The 16,020-nt window shown below is 38.0% G+C and overlaps 1 protein-coding gene across 4 annotated transcripts in view; it reads left to right on the forward strand.

Annotated features, from left to right (window-relative positions):
* The window catches only part of ARHGAP5 (Rho GTPase activating protein 5), a 123,154-nt gene that overhangs the window by 59,939 nt on the left and 47,195 nt on the right, over window positions 1-16,020 (forward strand). For 3 of the 4 annotated variants that reach the window (XM_090033575.1, XM_090033573.1, XM_090033574.1), the window contains one exon: window positions 4,619-9,037. The exons of the other annotated variant lie outside the window; for it this stretch is intronic. In XM_090033575.1, coding sequence (XP_089889701.1) covers window positions 4,619-4,952 — 334 coding nt within the window. In that variant the 3' untranslated portion in view covers window positions 4,953-9,037. Of the gene's footprint in view, window positions 1-4,618; window positions 9,038-16,020 lie in introns of those variants that run through there. 4 annotated transcript variants of the gene reach the window in all.

The raw sequence follows: 16,020 nt of genomic DNA on the forward strand, positions 1-16,020 counted from the left end.
CAGCCTTGGACGAAAGGAATCTTACTTTCTCAAATATGTGAAAGCTACCATTTCCTTGCCCCCGTACAGTTGCAAAAAAGTGCCTCAATTCTACAAGAATAAAACAGCAGCCAAGGGAATGTGTCAAAAGGTGCTAATGCATAGCACAGTAAACAGCTGTTACAGTACATGAGCTGTTCAGTCATTGAGTGTATTGTAGATAGACATAACTTTCAAGGAATGATTTGAAAGAATAATGTTGAATCTCGGAGGGTTTTTTTTTTTTTAATGGACAGCTCTTTCTCCTTGTATACCTTCTTAGAATATAGGATGAAAGAGCAATAAGCACTGACATTACTGACAGATTAGAGGTTGGTATCAGTGGCTTTATAATTTGTGAGATGATGGGTAGGATAGGACACGAAGGGCCTTAAAACTGAATAGAGTGTGTAACTACTGTAGTGGAGACAGTGGAGCTTTTAGATTAGAAGAATGTGATAAGGTTTAAATAGTGAACCAGGACTCATCACTTCTGCAGCATTTTAAATGTGTATAAGGAAGTAAGTTAACTTTTGTCAGGGCAGTAAGGAAGATGTTGAGGCACAGAAGAGGTAAGTAGAAGGTGTGGATGAGAATTTTTAGTAGTGTGGAAAGAGGAGAGGTAGATTTTAGAGAATCTGTGCAAAAAGACTTGGCAGTTCTTCAGTTTGGCTTGGGGGGGCCTAGTTGAATACAAAGCACAAACCTTACGGTTTAAATGATAACTGATAAAGGAGGCAGGGAGAGCTTGTGAGAAATATTAAGGACTTTGTTTTCAGATGTAATGAATTTAAGCTAATGAGTGAACATCTGTGAGTGGATGTCAAAAGGGCAGGCTGAAATGTAGTTTACACACAAGAAAAACAAACCCTGAAAGGAAATATTCATTTAATCTGGGTGTTGTCAACTTTGAGATGTTTGAAAAAGAAATTGCACAGAGATATAACTCTGAGAAGAGAGACAGGGACCAGTGATGAAACCTGCTACAATGTGGTCTGCTTTGAGTAAGCCGAGAAGAATCTTCCCAAACAAACACTGAAGAGGCAAGTAATGAAATAGGACTAACCAGGAGGGACAGAGTCATCAAATCTGTGAGCAGATACAATCTTAAAAAGAGCATGATCAACAGTGTCAAAAAGGATGGTGTGTAGTAGTGTAACTAGGGGTGAAAGAGAGTGACAGGGGCTGATTTTAGGGGCAGGGGGATGTCTGCCATGCAGGAATATCCATCACTGCAGTGACATCTGATTGCACTATTGCATTTGGCACCATCCCATATACTGCATCTGCCCTGAGGGCTGAGCTGCTGTGCTCTGCCTCCCTTGGAGTACCACAAAGAAGACTTAGTAAAATTGTTGTTGGTAACTTTAGTGAGACCAGTTTGGTGAGAATATAGAAAGTAGGAGTTAGGTTTGAGAGGGTTAGGTATGAAGCTCAAAGGAAAGAACTTGAGTTAACAGTTGAAGACTGTGTTGAACTTTGGAAAGAAAAGGGGTAAAAAATCTATGATGGTTTTAATGACGAAAGGCTTGATTTATGTTGAATTACTAAGTGGTCATCTTTAAGATGCTTACTTTGTTCTTAGCCTGTTTATAGTTAAGTGTTTAATTATTCAGTTGGTAACAAACTGACTTATTAGTTTACTTCTTGAGTGTGCGTTAGGAAACAATTATATATAGAAGAGACTTCTGGAGAAAAAAACTCCTTTGAAGCCATTAAGCAAAATGCAATCTGACACCTATGTGCTTTTGAAGTTTTTAAACATAAGAAGTTTTGTTCCTTCAGAAAGAGGTGCATGATTCTAACTCAGGAAAAAGCATTTGGTATCTTTGGACATAATATATCCAGAGTGGATTGTGTTAAAATATAACAAATATAATCTCATGCAAATATTTATCCTTTATTCTGCATTTGAGAGCATTTTATGTGACAATCTTAATACTTAGTTTGTTTATTTCTTTACTAATGAATATTACAATTGTCTGTTAGATTTATTAACTGACTATTTCTGTCATGTAACGTTCTTTATAATTCTTTCTTGGCAAATATTAATGTTTGGTTAAAACCAATAATAGATAAAACTCCTAATTTTCAGATAAAACATCTAAAATACTTATTATTTGTCATTCTGGAGAGAAAAACAAATTGTTGGGAGGCAACCAGTCAAGTGATATTTTTTTCCACTTCAAAGGTCATGGTTGCTTATTTAGAGATTGTAATTGCTGAAATAGTGAAATTCTTAGTTGTTTTACTTAGAAGACTGGTATTGTATTTTCATCAGATTACATACCTAAGTAAGGGCAAAAATAGACATTACCAAATAAAGTGGATCAGCTGTGCTGGTATGTGTGCTGGCACAGCATATCCACTTCATTGGGTGTAACATGTTGCCCATTGATCCTGCAGGACAATAGGCAAGTGTATTCTGCTTGTAGAGATGTGCCTGGAAATCTCTGGGCGGCATCTCTTTTAAGCAGAGAAAGCTGAACCAGGCTTTTGGGGTCCCCTGTTTGGGGCTGATGTTTTGGTGCAGTGCTGGGGCTGAGGCCACGAATCAGCTATTTGGTGGTCTCAGGGTTGAGGCTGCACTGCAGTGTTGGTGCATACCTGGGGAAGAATCTCAAATGGGGGAACCCAGGCAGGTGCTCATGTAGCTTCAGGGGCCTGATCCTGCACACCCCAGAAATGGGAAGTCCCAGGGCATGCATGAATGGGCCCCTAAGCCCCAAGGGTATGCCTGCCCCAGATGACCAGAGGGCACAGGCAGCTCTTGTCTCCAGCTTTAAAGCAAAGAGGCATCATCTACAAAAATAGTAGTACAAATTATACCACCTATGTTATGGCTGCAGAATTTGGTCATTTGTGGTGGGACATAGATGTCTGTTTGCTTGGTCTTTATGGAACCATAACAAATTTTGCCAATATAGGGCAACATCTGTTTGCACCCTAAGAACACGGAATAGAAAATATTAGAATCCCAAATAGGAAGATACATAAAATGCATTATCAGTTAATGGTGTACTGTTTCAATATATGACAGTGGATCAGTTTCCACACGTTTGTCAGAAACCTTTAAACTGAAGAATCAAAAGTGCAAACAGAAGCTGCTTAATTGCAGTTTTACAGCTTAGGGCCTTGTTACGTGTTAATTTTAGGCGGCTCTTGGAGCCATCTGTATCATTCACATACTAACGTGAAACTAGTCACTTGGCCCCAGTTGTCCTCCTGCCTAAAGCAGTGGGGCTGGACCCGATGAATCCGCAAAGTCCTTTCCAGCCCCGAACAATCTATGAATTTCTCTTTAGGCAGCTTTAAAGTTATGCCACTTGAGCCTAGGTTTTTCTTTGATCTGTGTTACCTAGCTTGTGTTGCACTAACATGTAGCCTAAAGTGGCAGTCACTTTAGGCTATAAATTAGTGTAAACATCCCACCACCCCCTCTCTCCCCAGCACCCCAGATCCCTGCTCATTGGCTCCCTGCCTCCTTACTTGTGCACCGATAGTGGCCCAGTTGAGCAGGCAGGGAAGAGTTAACCCACCTGCCTGGCTGCTGCTGTTACTGTTGCTGCTGTCTGGGCCAGGTTCAGCTTGGAGAAGAGCAACAGTCAGGTGTGTGCGGGGGAATGGCTCCCTGGGCACAAGCAGCTACAAGTAAGCAGGGGGGTGGGGTAAAGAGCCCTAGGGGGTGGGAGAAACAGAGAGAGCCTTAGGGGCAGGGGGGAGCCTGGAATGTGGGGGAGAGATTTTTACCTTTCAGTCCTTCAGGCCCCTGTAGACCTAAACACGTGACTGCTCCAAACTCGAGCTAGCACTAACACTGATCAACATTTGAGTAGCTCATAAGTTAACGTATAATAAGGCCCTTTAGAGAACAAAGGACTCTTTCCTGATAATTTATTAGACCTAGATTACAAGCTTTCTCATATTTAAGAACATTTTTTTGTTGAATACGAAGCCAGTTGTTTACTGGTAAAATTTCACTGTCCTAATATCCTAATAACTACAGCTGAAGACAAAGCTTTAAACAAATTTTAAATTTAAATAAAGTTAGCTTGCCTTCTGGAACTTCCTGAAGAGTGAGTCTAAAAGTTTGGCCTGTTGCTGAAGAAGAAACTACAGAGCTAAAGGCAAAGCTTGCCCATGAGTTTTATAGATTTTGAGGCCAGAAAGTTATTAGAATGAGCCAGTCTGCCCTACTTGTGTAACAAAGACTGCAGAATTTCACTCGGTGATTCTTGTATAAAGCCCACTAACTTTTTGTTAAGCTTACAGTGCATCTTTAGAAAGGCTCCAAATGACATTTACACAGGATGTGTTTTCTCCTATTCCATTATATCTCCCAAATAATGTATTCACCTAAAAGTGACCTGAAAGTATTTATACATTTAATGTGAAACTTATGGATTTCTGGATTTGCATCTCTTGTAACAGAGCTAAGAATCGAGGCATGTGTTTTAATGGATATTTTAAAAAAAATTAATCATAAAGGACAGTTTTCATGTATACACTTATTAAAATAATCTAAATCAAATCTGTTTGTTGTATATAATATTCAGTTGCTCTTCTTGAATGGTTTCTGAAAAAAATATTCTCATTTCAGGGTTAGCCAGCAAAATAAAACCAATCTTATGACTGCTGACAATTTATCAATTTGTTTCTGGCCAACTCTGATGAGGCCTGATTTTGAAAACAGAGAGTTTCTGTCTACCACCAAGATTCATCAGTCGGTAATAGAGACCTTCATTCAACAGTGCCAGTTCTTCTTTTACAATGGAGATATTGTAGAAACACCTAACTCAGTGACAACATGTCAGCCACCACCTTCCAACCCAGTTCAGATGGTGGAACCAATGGTACCTCTTCAGTTACCACCACCATTGCAACCTCAGCTGATACAACCACAATTACCAGCAGATCCTCTTGGTATTCCATAAATAGAAGATGATTGCAGGCAGCCTGGCATTGAACAGAAAAGAAAAGCTATAGACATGCATGTTTCAGGATACAATAATGAACTTTATATTTATGAAAAATGATTCGCATCCAAACTGAAGGGACTTTTTTGTTATAACCCATACTGTGTTTTTCATTCATACACACTGCAGATCAAAACAATGTGATAAGCATGACTGGAGAGGTTTAGTTTTTACAAACAAAAATAGCTATAAAGTACAAAGCTGCTGCTGCATGAAACCTTATTGCAAATCACTATATCATTCCTGTGACAGTTGGTCACATATATTGTGAATAAAACTTTTCTATAGAAATTTAATGATTTAAAAACACACACATGAAACATTCAGTGCTTACAGCCTGCTTTATGGCTGTTTTTGTTATTTAATGTGCTATTTTCGGCAATTTTATTCACATTCAGGCATTCCGTGTAGACAACAAAAGCCCAGTGATGGTTTTATTTTGTAACCTCCCAGCTACTTATGGAATGGTATGATTGGGATGGTTCTGAAAGAATGCAAAATGCACTGTTCAAAATATTACAATCCCACACCTTCCATATTTACTTGTAAGTAAACCTGTGGAAAATTCATTGAGGGGTGGGTAAACCTGCTTATTTTTTCTTACAGCACAATACCAAGGACATGCTTGTTGTAAAAGTGAGTTTCAAATATTGTACAAAAAAATTGATGTTGCCTACTTATTTCCTTATGTTCCATTCCAAAACTAAACAGTTTGTAATAAGGTTAATTCTGTAAACAGCTGCATGTTTAAAAGATCATCTCTGGTCTTGTAAACTTAATCTAAAATATTTTAGATATTTTATTTTTTCCCACTTGGGAATACATGTAGTATGTAGGAAATAGTTCATGGCATTTTCATATAAGTTTATATAACTTTTCATACATAAACATGGACTTTGTTGTAGTAAAATTCTCTAAACCAAACAATGTTTTAATCTAGGACTTCAATTTAATCTAGTCTTTAAATCTATTTTTATGTGGCCCTTTAAAGATATACAAAATGCATTGCTAATCAATAGCAATAAATACTTTGGGTACTGATAATTAACCTCTTTGGAATTTGTATATATAAAAATCACATAAACTTGTATTCATGTTTCTTTTCCTCAGTATATTGTACTAAAAATTCAAAATGATTTTGTTTTTGCACCACTTTTAATTCTTTCTTTTACATTGGTACCAATTTTGCTGTAAAAGAATGCTGCTTAAATTAAAAAAAATATTTTGGTTAAACAGCTTGTTATTGGTTAAAAAAAATAGAGTACACATCATAGCAGAGGGGAGGCCATAGTTAAACAGTATTTGTGAGATTTTTCTTAACAGTTTCTTTCACGCTCAAAATATAGCTTTTTTGGTCTGAAAAGAAAAAAAAAACCCGAAACCCCACAAAAACAGAACCCCAACATTTTGATTCACTAAGCTGCTAGGACTTGTTTTGTGTAGTTTTTTTTAAAAAAAGGCTTTATGATGGTCACTGTTGTCATCTTCATTCATAATGAAAGTTTAAGATCATCTTCTGTGTATGATAGTAAATAGCTGATTTTGAGAGTTAAGACTCTTAAGAGTTTTTGATTTGCTCCATTTTCTTAAAATAAAAATTGCCTTTCCCAGTTATGTCCTAGGTATTGTACTTCTAATTATGACTTGGGTTATCATTCTAGGTAATATGATACCATAAACCAGGCTGCTGTTGAAGTACATGTATAATATAAATTATCTTGATATTTGTGTTATATTCTTGCAAGTAATTATCTTTTCTAAGAAAACAAAAACAAACAAACAAATAACCCCTATTCCTATTGCAAAGCACACAGGAATTGATAAAGTACAATAAAGTCTGTCCTGTAAATTGTAGTATTCTTAACTTGTTCTACATTACATCTGTTGTCAATATAGCTTTTATTTATAGCTCCCAGTTTAACAATGGCATGTTTAGCAAAGAAAAATTAAACTTCAAGAGTTTTATAAACTGTTTCTAGGTTGCTAAAGAATTTATTTTTCTACTATATATGGTATGGACAAAGCATCAAACTGTACAGGGAACAAGTCTGACTATTTCTAATGGAAGTAGGCTTAAAAATATTTTATCCATTATATCCATATTTAAATTCTGTCTGGTAAAACTGTATTCAGGTTTGCTGCTGTGAACCTTATTTTAAACTTTTGCAAAGCATAGGTTCTGTTTGCCATAATGTTAAGCTAATCTTTAATTTCAGAACTATCATTTTATTTAGTTTTCCACAATCAGTTTCAAATGAATCATATTTTAGATAAATTATGTGCAGTATCACCTATTTTTTGTCTATAGTACTACAAATCTTTTTCGGCAGTGAGGTTTTGCTGTTGGATTTGGCTTGGTTGGATTATGTTGCCAGCACTTACTAGAAGATTAATTAAAAAAAAAAGACTTGGCATATGACATGCTGTTGGCCTTTTCAAAGTTCCTGTGAAGTCTTTAGTTAATAAAATATTACAGGTATGTGTGGGAATGTTTGTGTATATGTATATACACATGCATATAGTAAAAGTAAGTAAAGACACTAAAAATAATAGCATTGCTACTTAATAAAACTTTGTAATAAAGCTTTCTATATTGCTATCTTTAGTACTGCTATAAAACGATCCTGCATATTTGGGCTAATGAAGTTATTAAGTTTAAAAGAGAATCCAAACCATAAAAACATATTTTTACACTTAAGCATTTTACAGTAATAACTGTACCTTGATTTAAAAAAAAATGAAAATGTATTATTTTGGCTTTACCATCTCACAATGACACTTTATCTTGAAGTAGTATTTAATGTATTTTATTATAGTCAGATTTGCTACTAAGATGTTCTTTCTTTGAATATTTTTAAACCCCCCCCCACACACAAAATAAGTTTTGAGTGGCGTTTTGTTAAGTAACCTTTTACAGATTATTTTCAATTTCATTACACATACAACCTTATGGGTTTTTAACAAATATAGTGTAAATAAATGACAGATGTCTGATCTCGGTGAAGAGGACCATGTTTACCGTGTATGTTTTCTTCATTATTTGAATACTGGTTGCTAGAAATTTCCATAGACAGGTTTATTTTTAAGGTACTGGAATTTAGCCTCTAATATCTCTGGTGTGTATATATATGTGTGTGTGTGTGTATAAATATATATATATATATATATTGGAGATTTTAGAAAAAAAATTGACCTTAGCTTCCCTGCTGAGTTCAGTTTTTCTACGGTAATTGTGATGCTATTTGTCAACTGAAAAAAATATATATATAATTTTTAAAAAGTCAAAATTCTCTGTTTTTTGTTTATAATTAATGTAATCTTGTGTTGCACCACCAACAGAAAACTGCAGTGAAATAAATATCAGTGAAGCTTAATCTGTATAAAGAATGCAATGAATAAAATACTAAGATGCTTACTGTGTATAATGTTCAGTTTAGTTGCCCATTAAACTTTTAAAGGCAATATCACCCCATTATCTTGTTCAAGTAAATGCAATGGTGAAACTAAGCAGTGATTCATTATGAACTGGTTATGCTTAGTTTTTCAGAGTTCATTGTGTTTTCTTTGATCTTTTGCATTTCTTTTAAACTGCTAACATTTGAAAAGTCAAGTCCAGTATGTTGACTATTTAAAAAATAAAAGCACAACAAAGGTCACTTCCCTTTATATTGATACATGCAATATTTAAAACTTACCTTTAGTGCCATATTCATCCCCCAATCCATGTGCGTCTATACCCTGAGGAAAAACAGGCTCACTGAAAATGACAAAATGTACTGGCTGTTTATTAGAAGTTCTGTGTCTCATCTCTATCTACTATTTTGGTTAAGCTGCTCAGCAAAAAAAGGATTAGAATTATGAAAACACGTATGAAAATATCAGCCCCTGTCCACTACACCAAATGTTTGAGAACAAAGAATTGTATTATTTCTGTTCTTTCATGGAAATCTAATCTTGAAATAAGTTATGTATATTGTGATGTGTATGCTGTTAATATAACATTATACACATGTTCAACTTTTATATTAAAAGTTTTATCACTTTTTTGTTTATTTTTAAATTTTTAATAAATCTTTGAGAATGAAGCTGATGGATAAAACTTCTGGCAAAGCATTCAAACTATATTATTCCTTCCTGCTGCCCAGAAATGTCACTGGTTACATCAGGTTTTGACGATGAGCTTTCAAAACAGCTTCACAACTTGTCTTAATCTCAGAGGCTATGAACAAACATAACTTTCTAACCATTTCAAAAGAGGATAGGGATTCACTGTTTTGGGGGGTTTACTCCAGGTGTTACACTGTCATTGTTTTGTCTGAGTTCTTCTGCAGCCAGACAAGTTAACTAAATTCCTAAAACTTTAGCCTTAAATTTAAACAGGGCTAAAGTGACAACAGTTTTGCTACATTTGTACTGCCTGAACATTCAGGTGTCACAGTTGCATTATAATAGCTTGTATCAATATAAAATGTTAACATTAAAATTATGTCTGTACTTGAAGATGATGATGATGGTCAGTTCATGACAGAGTTGTTAATATCAGTATTCTTTCACCCTTCTGAAAGAATGATGCAACTAAGATTCTGGGTATTTTCAGCCTTGGGTGGAGACTGCAATAATCTTAAGCAGTCCAATGATTGTCATTGCAACTGTTCAATTCTAGGCTATCCAGAAGAAGGATCCTCTACATGAACATTGTGGTCACCATGTGCTAAAGTATGTTTAATACCAGTGTCAATGTAAAGAATGACCATGTCAGTTTACATGTTGCATTGGTGAAGGAGACCTATATATTGCTACAATGTCTTATCCTTTATTTTATTGCTGTTATATAGATTGAAATCCTGTGCACGTGAGTCGCAGACACAGCACGAATGTACACTGTCCTGCAACTCCAATTGGTTTTGATAAAGCAGCAGTATGAATGGTAGGGGGCCTACAATCTCAGTTTACTTCCCTGCTCCTGGCTGCAAGATTGGACCCTGTAATGTCTATGGTCCTTGTTCCAGCTAACTTTTTAAAAAAGTGTTATAATTAGGCTTTTCCATAAGTTTTGTTTTTGTTTTCCACCATTACCCAAGTTTCTATTTATGCTAAGTTGCAGCCAACACCAGTCCAAAAAACTGGTTCTACGACCCAGACTTCCAAAAGTCTTGAGCTTGAGAGATGCCCTGAAGCCAGAATAAATGGCTATCACAAGGACCATGTTACTACGGGTGCTGACAAATTACTATGCTATTTTGGCACACTGATAGTGACAATGACAATAGCTTTGCATTGCACTTTAGTACAGCTGAAGTAACTTTTAGAGATTCAAAATCCTTTCCCTGGCAGTACCTTTTAAAATGCTGGAAGGAAGTGTTGCTATATTACTCTGTGCCAGATGCCACAGTACAGTAGACATATCAACACACCTGCTAAGAGAGCCAACCTGTCTCTTTCTGAAAGTATAATAGAACATTTTCCTTTCAGTGTGCTAGTTATCTCTTTGGTTGGCATAATAAGAGCTAAATGGATAACAGAGCCTGTCAAAGGACCTAGCTGATCATTGGTGTGCAAATGTGGAAGTCAGAGGCCTATATGTTTCCACAGATATTTCCTCTATGGTACCTAGATCACCTTTGGCCACAGTCATCTCGGTGGGGGGGAATCCACATGCAGCTCGTCCCTTCCACTGTATCCAGACTAAGATCTTGCTCAGCAAGGGATTTTGTTTACTTCATCTTTAAATGAAAAATAGTGCAGAGATGAGCACTTCTCTGAGGCACTAGGATCTTTGAGCATTGTGTCCTGTTCAGATGAAGTACATCTCAGTGGATGAGCTTGAAGATCTTCCAGTCTTACTGGATCACATGACGGATGGATTAGACATCCCATTGGAAGTTATCTAGGAGAAACTGTTGGATGTCTTTTGGGACATTTTGTGTTAGTGTTTGTTTAGGGCACAGTAAAGAGGCCCAGCAAGTACCAGGTTCTTGGTGCTGGTTTTGAGTGTTCACACCAGCCATCCCTCATCTGGTTATCTTGTTCAGACCACCCAAAGATCAAAACATTAAGGCCCTGAGAAAAGCATCTGGGAAGACTTGGATTTTTTTTTTTTTTTTTTTTAGGGGAAAGTCTATTTCTTAGCAAGAATTAAACTAAATTTAGAATTAAAACTTCAGAAAATATAATGAATTATCCAGTGCTACTTACTAAACATTTCTTGCTGTGGGAAGGGCCCCAAATAACAGGAAAGATGATTTTTTCAGAATTGTAGTGATCTGAAGGGAAGAGATGGTACTAGATGGAGCATAGATTAGAGTGTTGAAATGATTCCTGGGAGTCGGCATGTAGGAAGTGTGAGAAATGATGACAGCAGCATGAAAAATCACCCAAAAGTTGTTAGAAGCTGTATTGGGATGGTGGTCATATAATGAATCAGGACAGAGAGCACTGAGCACATGATAAATGAGATGACACCAAATATCTTTAGGCCAAAAGGATAAGACTGAGATTCAAAGACATTGGGGAAGATACGAGGATCCAAGGATGCATAAGATTACAATAAATAAAAAGGAATTATCTGAGCAGCTTCAAGGTAGGAACCACAGCCATTTAAAAGAAATGGAGTTATTTTAGAGATGTTGTCCACGTTCATACCTTGCTGTTTTTTCTTCCTTCAGAATAAAGTATGCCTTAGGACTCTGTGGTTGAGAACATGTAACATCCATTAAAACCTCTGTTGTGAGGACAGAAGGGGCGGGGGTTAATCTATGGGTACTGCTGAGATAAAAGTCTGATAAAAGGTGTGACTCATCTATATTTAGAATAGATGTGGACCATATGTCTTGAACAAACAACTCTGCTGTTAAGTAACTTCTCTGCCCTGAGTCATCAACTGCTTCTGGGCCTTCAAGGCCTGGGACTTGACCCCAACTGGAGTACTATATCCAGTTCTGGGCACCTCACTTCAAAAAAGGCATGGAGAATCTTGAAAGGGTCCAAAGCAGGGCCACAAGAATGACTAAGGGCCTGGATGACATAACTTAGTCTTGCCTCATAATGTATCTTGGACTGTTCAGCTTTGGGAAGAGAAGACAGAAGGGGGACTTGGTGGCCATTTATAAGTATGTAAGGGGTATTGGGAGCTGGGAGAAAAACTTCCCTATGGTGCTCCAGGGGAGGACAAGGAGCAGTGGCCGTAAACTGTTACAGGTTGGTTTCAGGTTGGATGTAAGGAAGAACTTTATGGTAAGGCTGATCAGAAACTGGAATAGGCTTCCCAAGAAGGTGGTGCAGTCCCAAATCTTGGAAGTCTTCAAGAGAAGACTGGGCAGACACCTACCTTGCTAAAATCATTTGCTTTCAGCAGTATTCCTGCCCAGATCAGCGGGGTTAGACTCAAACTCTCAAGGTCTCTTCCAGCTCTATGATTCTATGACTTCCAAGACTTAATGAAAAAAGTGATCTTGATGCTAACAATACCAATGGAAAAGGTGCAGAACAAGATTGCGTAAGTTCCTGGACATCTTGCATGCTTCTGCGATAGGTTGACTGGTCCTTGCAATAAACAAAGACATGTTAGACCCCCAAAACTTTTCGTGGTAATCCCTGTAGTTACTGCTCCCCACTTCAAAGCTGATTGACGGACTCCTGTTATCTTAAGATAGGTAGCCAGGAAGGGGAAAGGCACTTCATAAATTTCCTTGGAACTGCTGACAGGCCGAATGGTAGAATACAGTGTTATTAAAGGTTCTCAACCATAAATTACAGATATCTATGAAAATTGACTTGAAAATAATTATCAGTGAAAAACAAAGTATTATCCAGAGACCTTAAATGGTTCCGCAGCCACCCAGTACTAAGCTTTTTAGCAGTAGTAGCAACAATTGAAAGATCTCACCAGTGTAGTAAAAATTTACAGCTAAAAATCAGAGTCCCTACAGTGGACCTTTTGTATTAAAGAAGGTCCTAAACTGCTGGCTAATATGACTTAAGGCCTAAGTGGGGTGCTGTTAAGTTTGTTGATAAATTGCTGGAAGAGTTAATGGAAGACTTTCAGCCTGCTGTAGTAGAGGGTTAGCTGGTAACAAAAATACAGTTACAGGTGGCCCTGAACTCAGCAGGCAGTATCTAACTGGCAATGTTCTTGATGATAAATCTTGCTCTCTTACACTGTGGTACCTTACTAAGAACAAATGACCACTGAGGCCTTACCTTTTGATAAGTGCAATCTATTTAGCAAGAAACGAGATGATCCCTTGTACTCTCAGAGGTGCTGGGGGCATTTCTTAGAAGGATATGCACTGGCTCCCAAAGGTAAACATTACAAGCTATAGCCTTGCCAGCAGTAGGCTGCTTAACACCAATAAAAGCATGAAGATCCATTTGAGGAAATGGCTAGTAGGAAATCCTAAAAAAAATACTAGAAAAAATCATCAAAGTGCATCTGTGAAGGCCCAGCAGGGGAAACGATGCTGAAAGGAAACCAGTATGGGTTTGTCACAGGTAGATTTTGCCTGACAAACCTTATAGCCTTTTATGACTAGGTCACACCCTCCCTTGACATAGGCGCTGAGGCCAATGTCATCTTCCTAGATTTTAGGAAGGCCTTCAATGCAGTTTTGCATCCTATTCTTATAGGGAAGCTAATGGGCTGTGGAGTGGGTGCCTACACAGTCAGGTGGGTGGCCAACTGGCTTAGGGACTTCACCCAGACAGTGGTGGTGGTTGGGTGGTTCTCAGCCTGGAAGGAGGGGGGCAGTGGGGTCCTGTGGGTTCAGTCCTTGGGCTGGAGTTATTTAATATCTTCATCAGTGATTTGAGCACCCTCCCAAGTTTGCAGATGATACCAAGTTATGGGGCAAAGTTAACACACCGGGGGGCAGGGAGCATGTACAGGCCGACCTGGACAGGGTAGATCAATGGGCGGAATGAAATAGGATGCAATTTAATAGAGATAAATGTAAGGTACTCCAGCTAGGAAGGAGGAATCCCCAGCACACCTACAGGTTGGGGGATGACCTCAGGAGCTCGGAGGCTGAGAGAGATCTTGGAGTCCAAGATGAACATGAGCTGGCAGTGTAACGAGGCCATCAACAAAGCCAATTGCACCTTGTGCATTAGCAAATGCATGACCAACAGATCGAGGGAGGTGATGCTCCCCCTCTGTGCAGCACTAGTCAGGCCGCAGTTGGAGTACTGTGTCCGGTTTTGGGTGCCGCACTTCAAGAGAGACATGGAGAATCTGGGGAGGGTTCAGAGGAGGGCCACTCGCATGATTAGTGGTCTCTGTGAAAGACGCTATGAGGGGAGGTTGAGAGATCTGAATCTCTTTAGCCTTTACAAAAGATGGCTGAGGGGTGACCTTGTAGCTGCCTATAAGTCCACCTATAAGTTTATTAAGGGAGGACAGCAGGGAATTGGGGATGTGCTGTTTACTGGAGTGCCCCAGGGAGTAACTAGGAATAATGGTTGCAAACTAGTGGAGAGTAGATTTAGGTTAGACATTAAGAAGAATTTTTTTACAGTAAGGGTGGCTGTAATGGGCTTCCAAGAAAGGTGGTACTATCACCTAACTTGGAGGTCTTCAAGAGGAGGCTTGACAATCACCTGGCCTTGGTTCTCTTTCCTGCCAGGGGCAGGGGGTTGGACACGATGATCCATCGGGTCCTTTCCAACTCTATAATCTATGAATCCTTCTCCACTGTAATCTGTCTCATCTGATACCTGCATTTAGAAGGCAGCACACTATCTCATTTTCTAGGCATTCAGTAGAATATCAAACATAAGTAGCTCTACTATCCTTTAAGGTTAACTGTTCCAGCTTAGAAAAATAAAATGTGATACAAGCAATGTGAATTCTATGGGAACTTAAATGAGATTTTAACCTAAAGTTTGCTGAGAAATTGTTACCAAGTGCTCGGAACTTTGATAAGAGTTGAATAGCTCAGACTTGCCCAAATGCACTTAAGGTAATATTGGTGGCCTGGAGAAAGCTAAGAGTACTTGGTAGAACTATGATCCAATTTAAAAAAATATCAGAAAATATTGCCACATCCTAGAATTGGGGCACTCTAGAATTGCTCCTGGTCGTCCAAATACTGGTTGTTGCCAGGAGTGCTTGTCTTTTTGTTCTTGACAAGAGTTTTGCCACCTTTCTCCCCCAATGCAGAGCTTAACTATATATATCGTTTCCATCTCAGGATTAAATTTCTGTAATGCTCCAAAGAATTTCAGAATGTTGTAGACCACTTACAAGGAGTTGTACCTAGGGAACAATAGATCTATGATCCATCATTTTTCTTGGATTCCAGGACATTGTTGATTGAAATTCAAGACATCTTTTTCAAAGTCCAGACTCAAAAATGGTTATGAAATCCTCTGATTCCTTGTTCCAAATTCCCTGGATCCTGTTCATTAACTTCCTGGCTTCATCCTTATACCTAGTTTATGCTTGCTAACCTCTCTGTTCTAGATTTGCAACCTTTCATACGTATCCAAAAGGTATGTCTCCTGCTTGATTTCTGCACTGTGAGAAATGTCCTTCACTGAATAGTCAGTTGATATGGGTCTCTTCTTTTAAAATGTAAATTTCTTGTTGTTTGGAAGATTCTAGTTCATATGCCTCAGCACATCCACAAGCATCTGTTTGCCTGGCTATTTAACAGTTCACTGGGTGCTAATTTTCAGTGATCACTTCTCTTCAGTCTTTGAACCTCTCTTGAATGTGAAAGGAACTCATTGTTTAGGGACCAGTGCACTTCAGAATCATGTTATTTTTCAGTTCTGGCCTTAATAGGTAATTCATATTATATGAAATGCCACAATGCATATAAATGTAAAGAAAGTATGGCTGAATACAGTTTGATGTTTCCTATAGAGACTACATATGCCATATCAGTAAAGGTGAAGAAAACATGACATCCCACAAACAGTTCAAAATACTGTGGGGTTTGGAACAGCTCTATTTTAGATCACTGTCTTATTACAGTTGGCTTTTAACTTCTAGCTTTAGTTTTTGATGATTGCCTATGTCCTGGGC

The sequence above is a fragment of the Crocodylus siamensis genome, chromosome 2 (genome assembly GCF_052110815.1).
Source record: "Crocodylus siamensis isolate JL-2025a chromosome 2, ASM5211081v1, whole genome shotgun sequence".
Lineage (NCBI taxonomy): Eukaryota > Metazoa > Chordata > Crocodylia > Crocodylidae > Crocodylus > Crocodylus siamensis.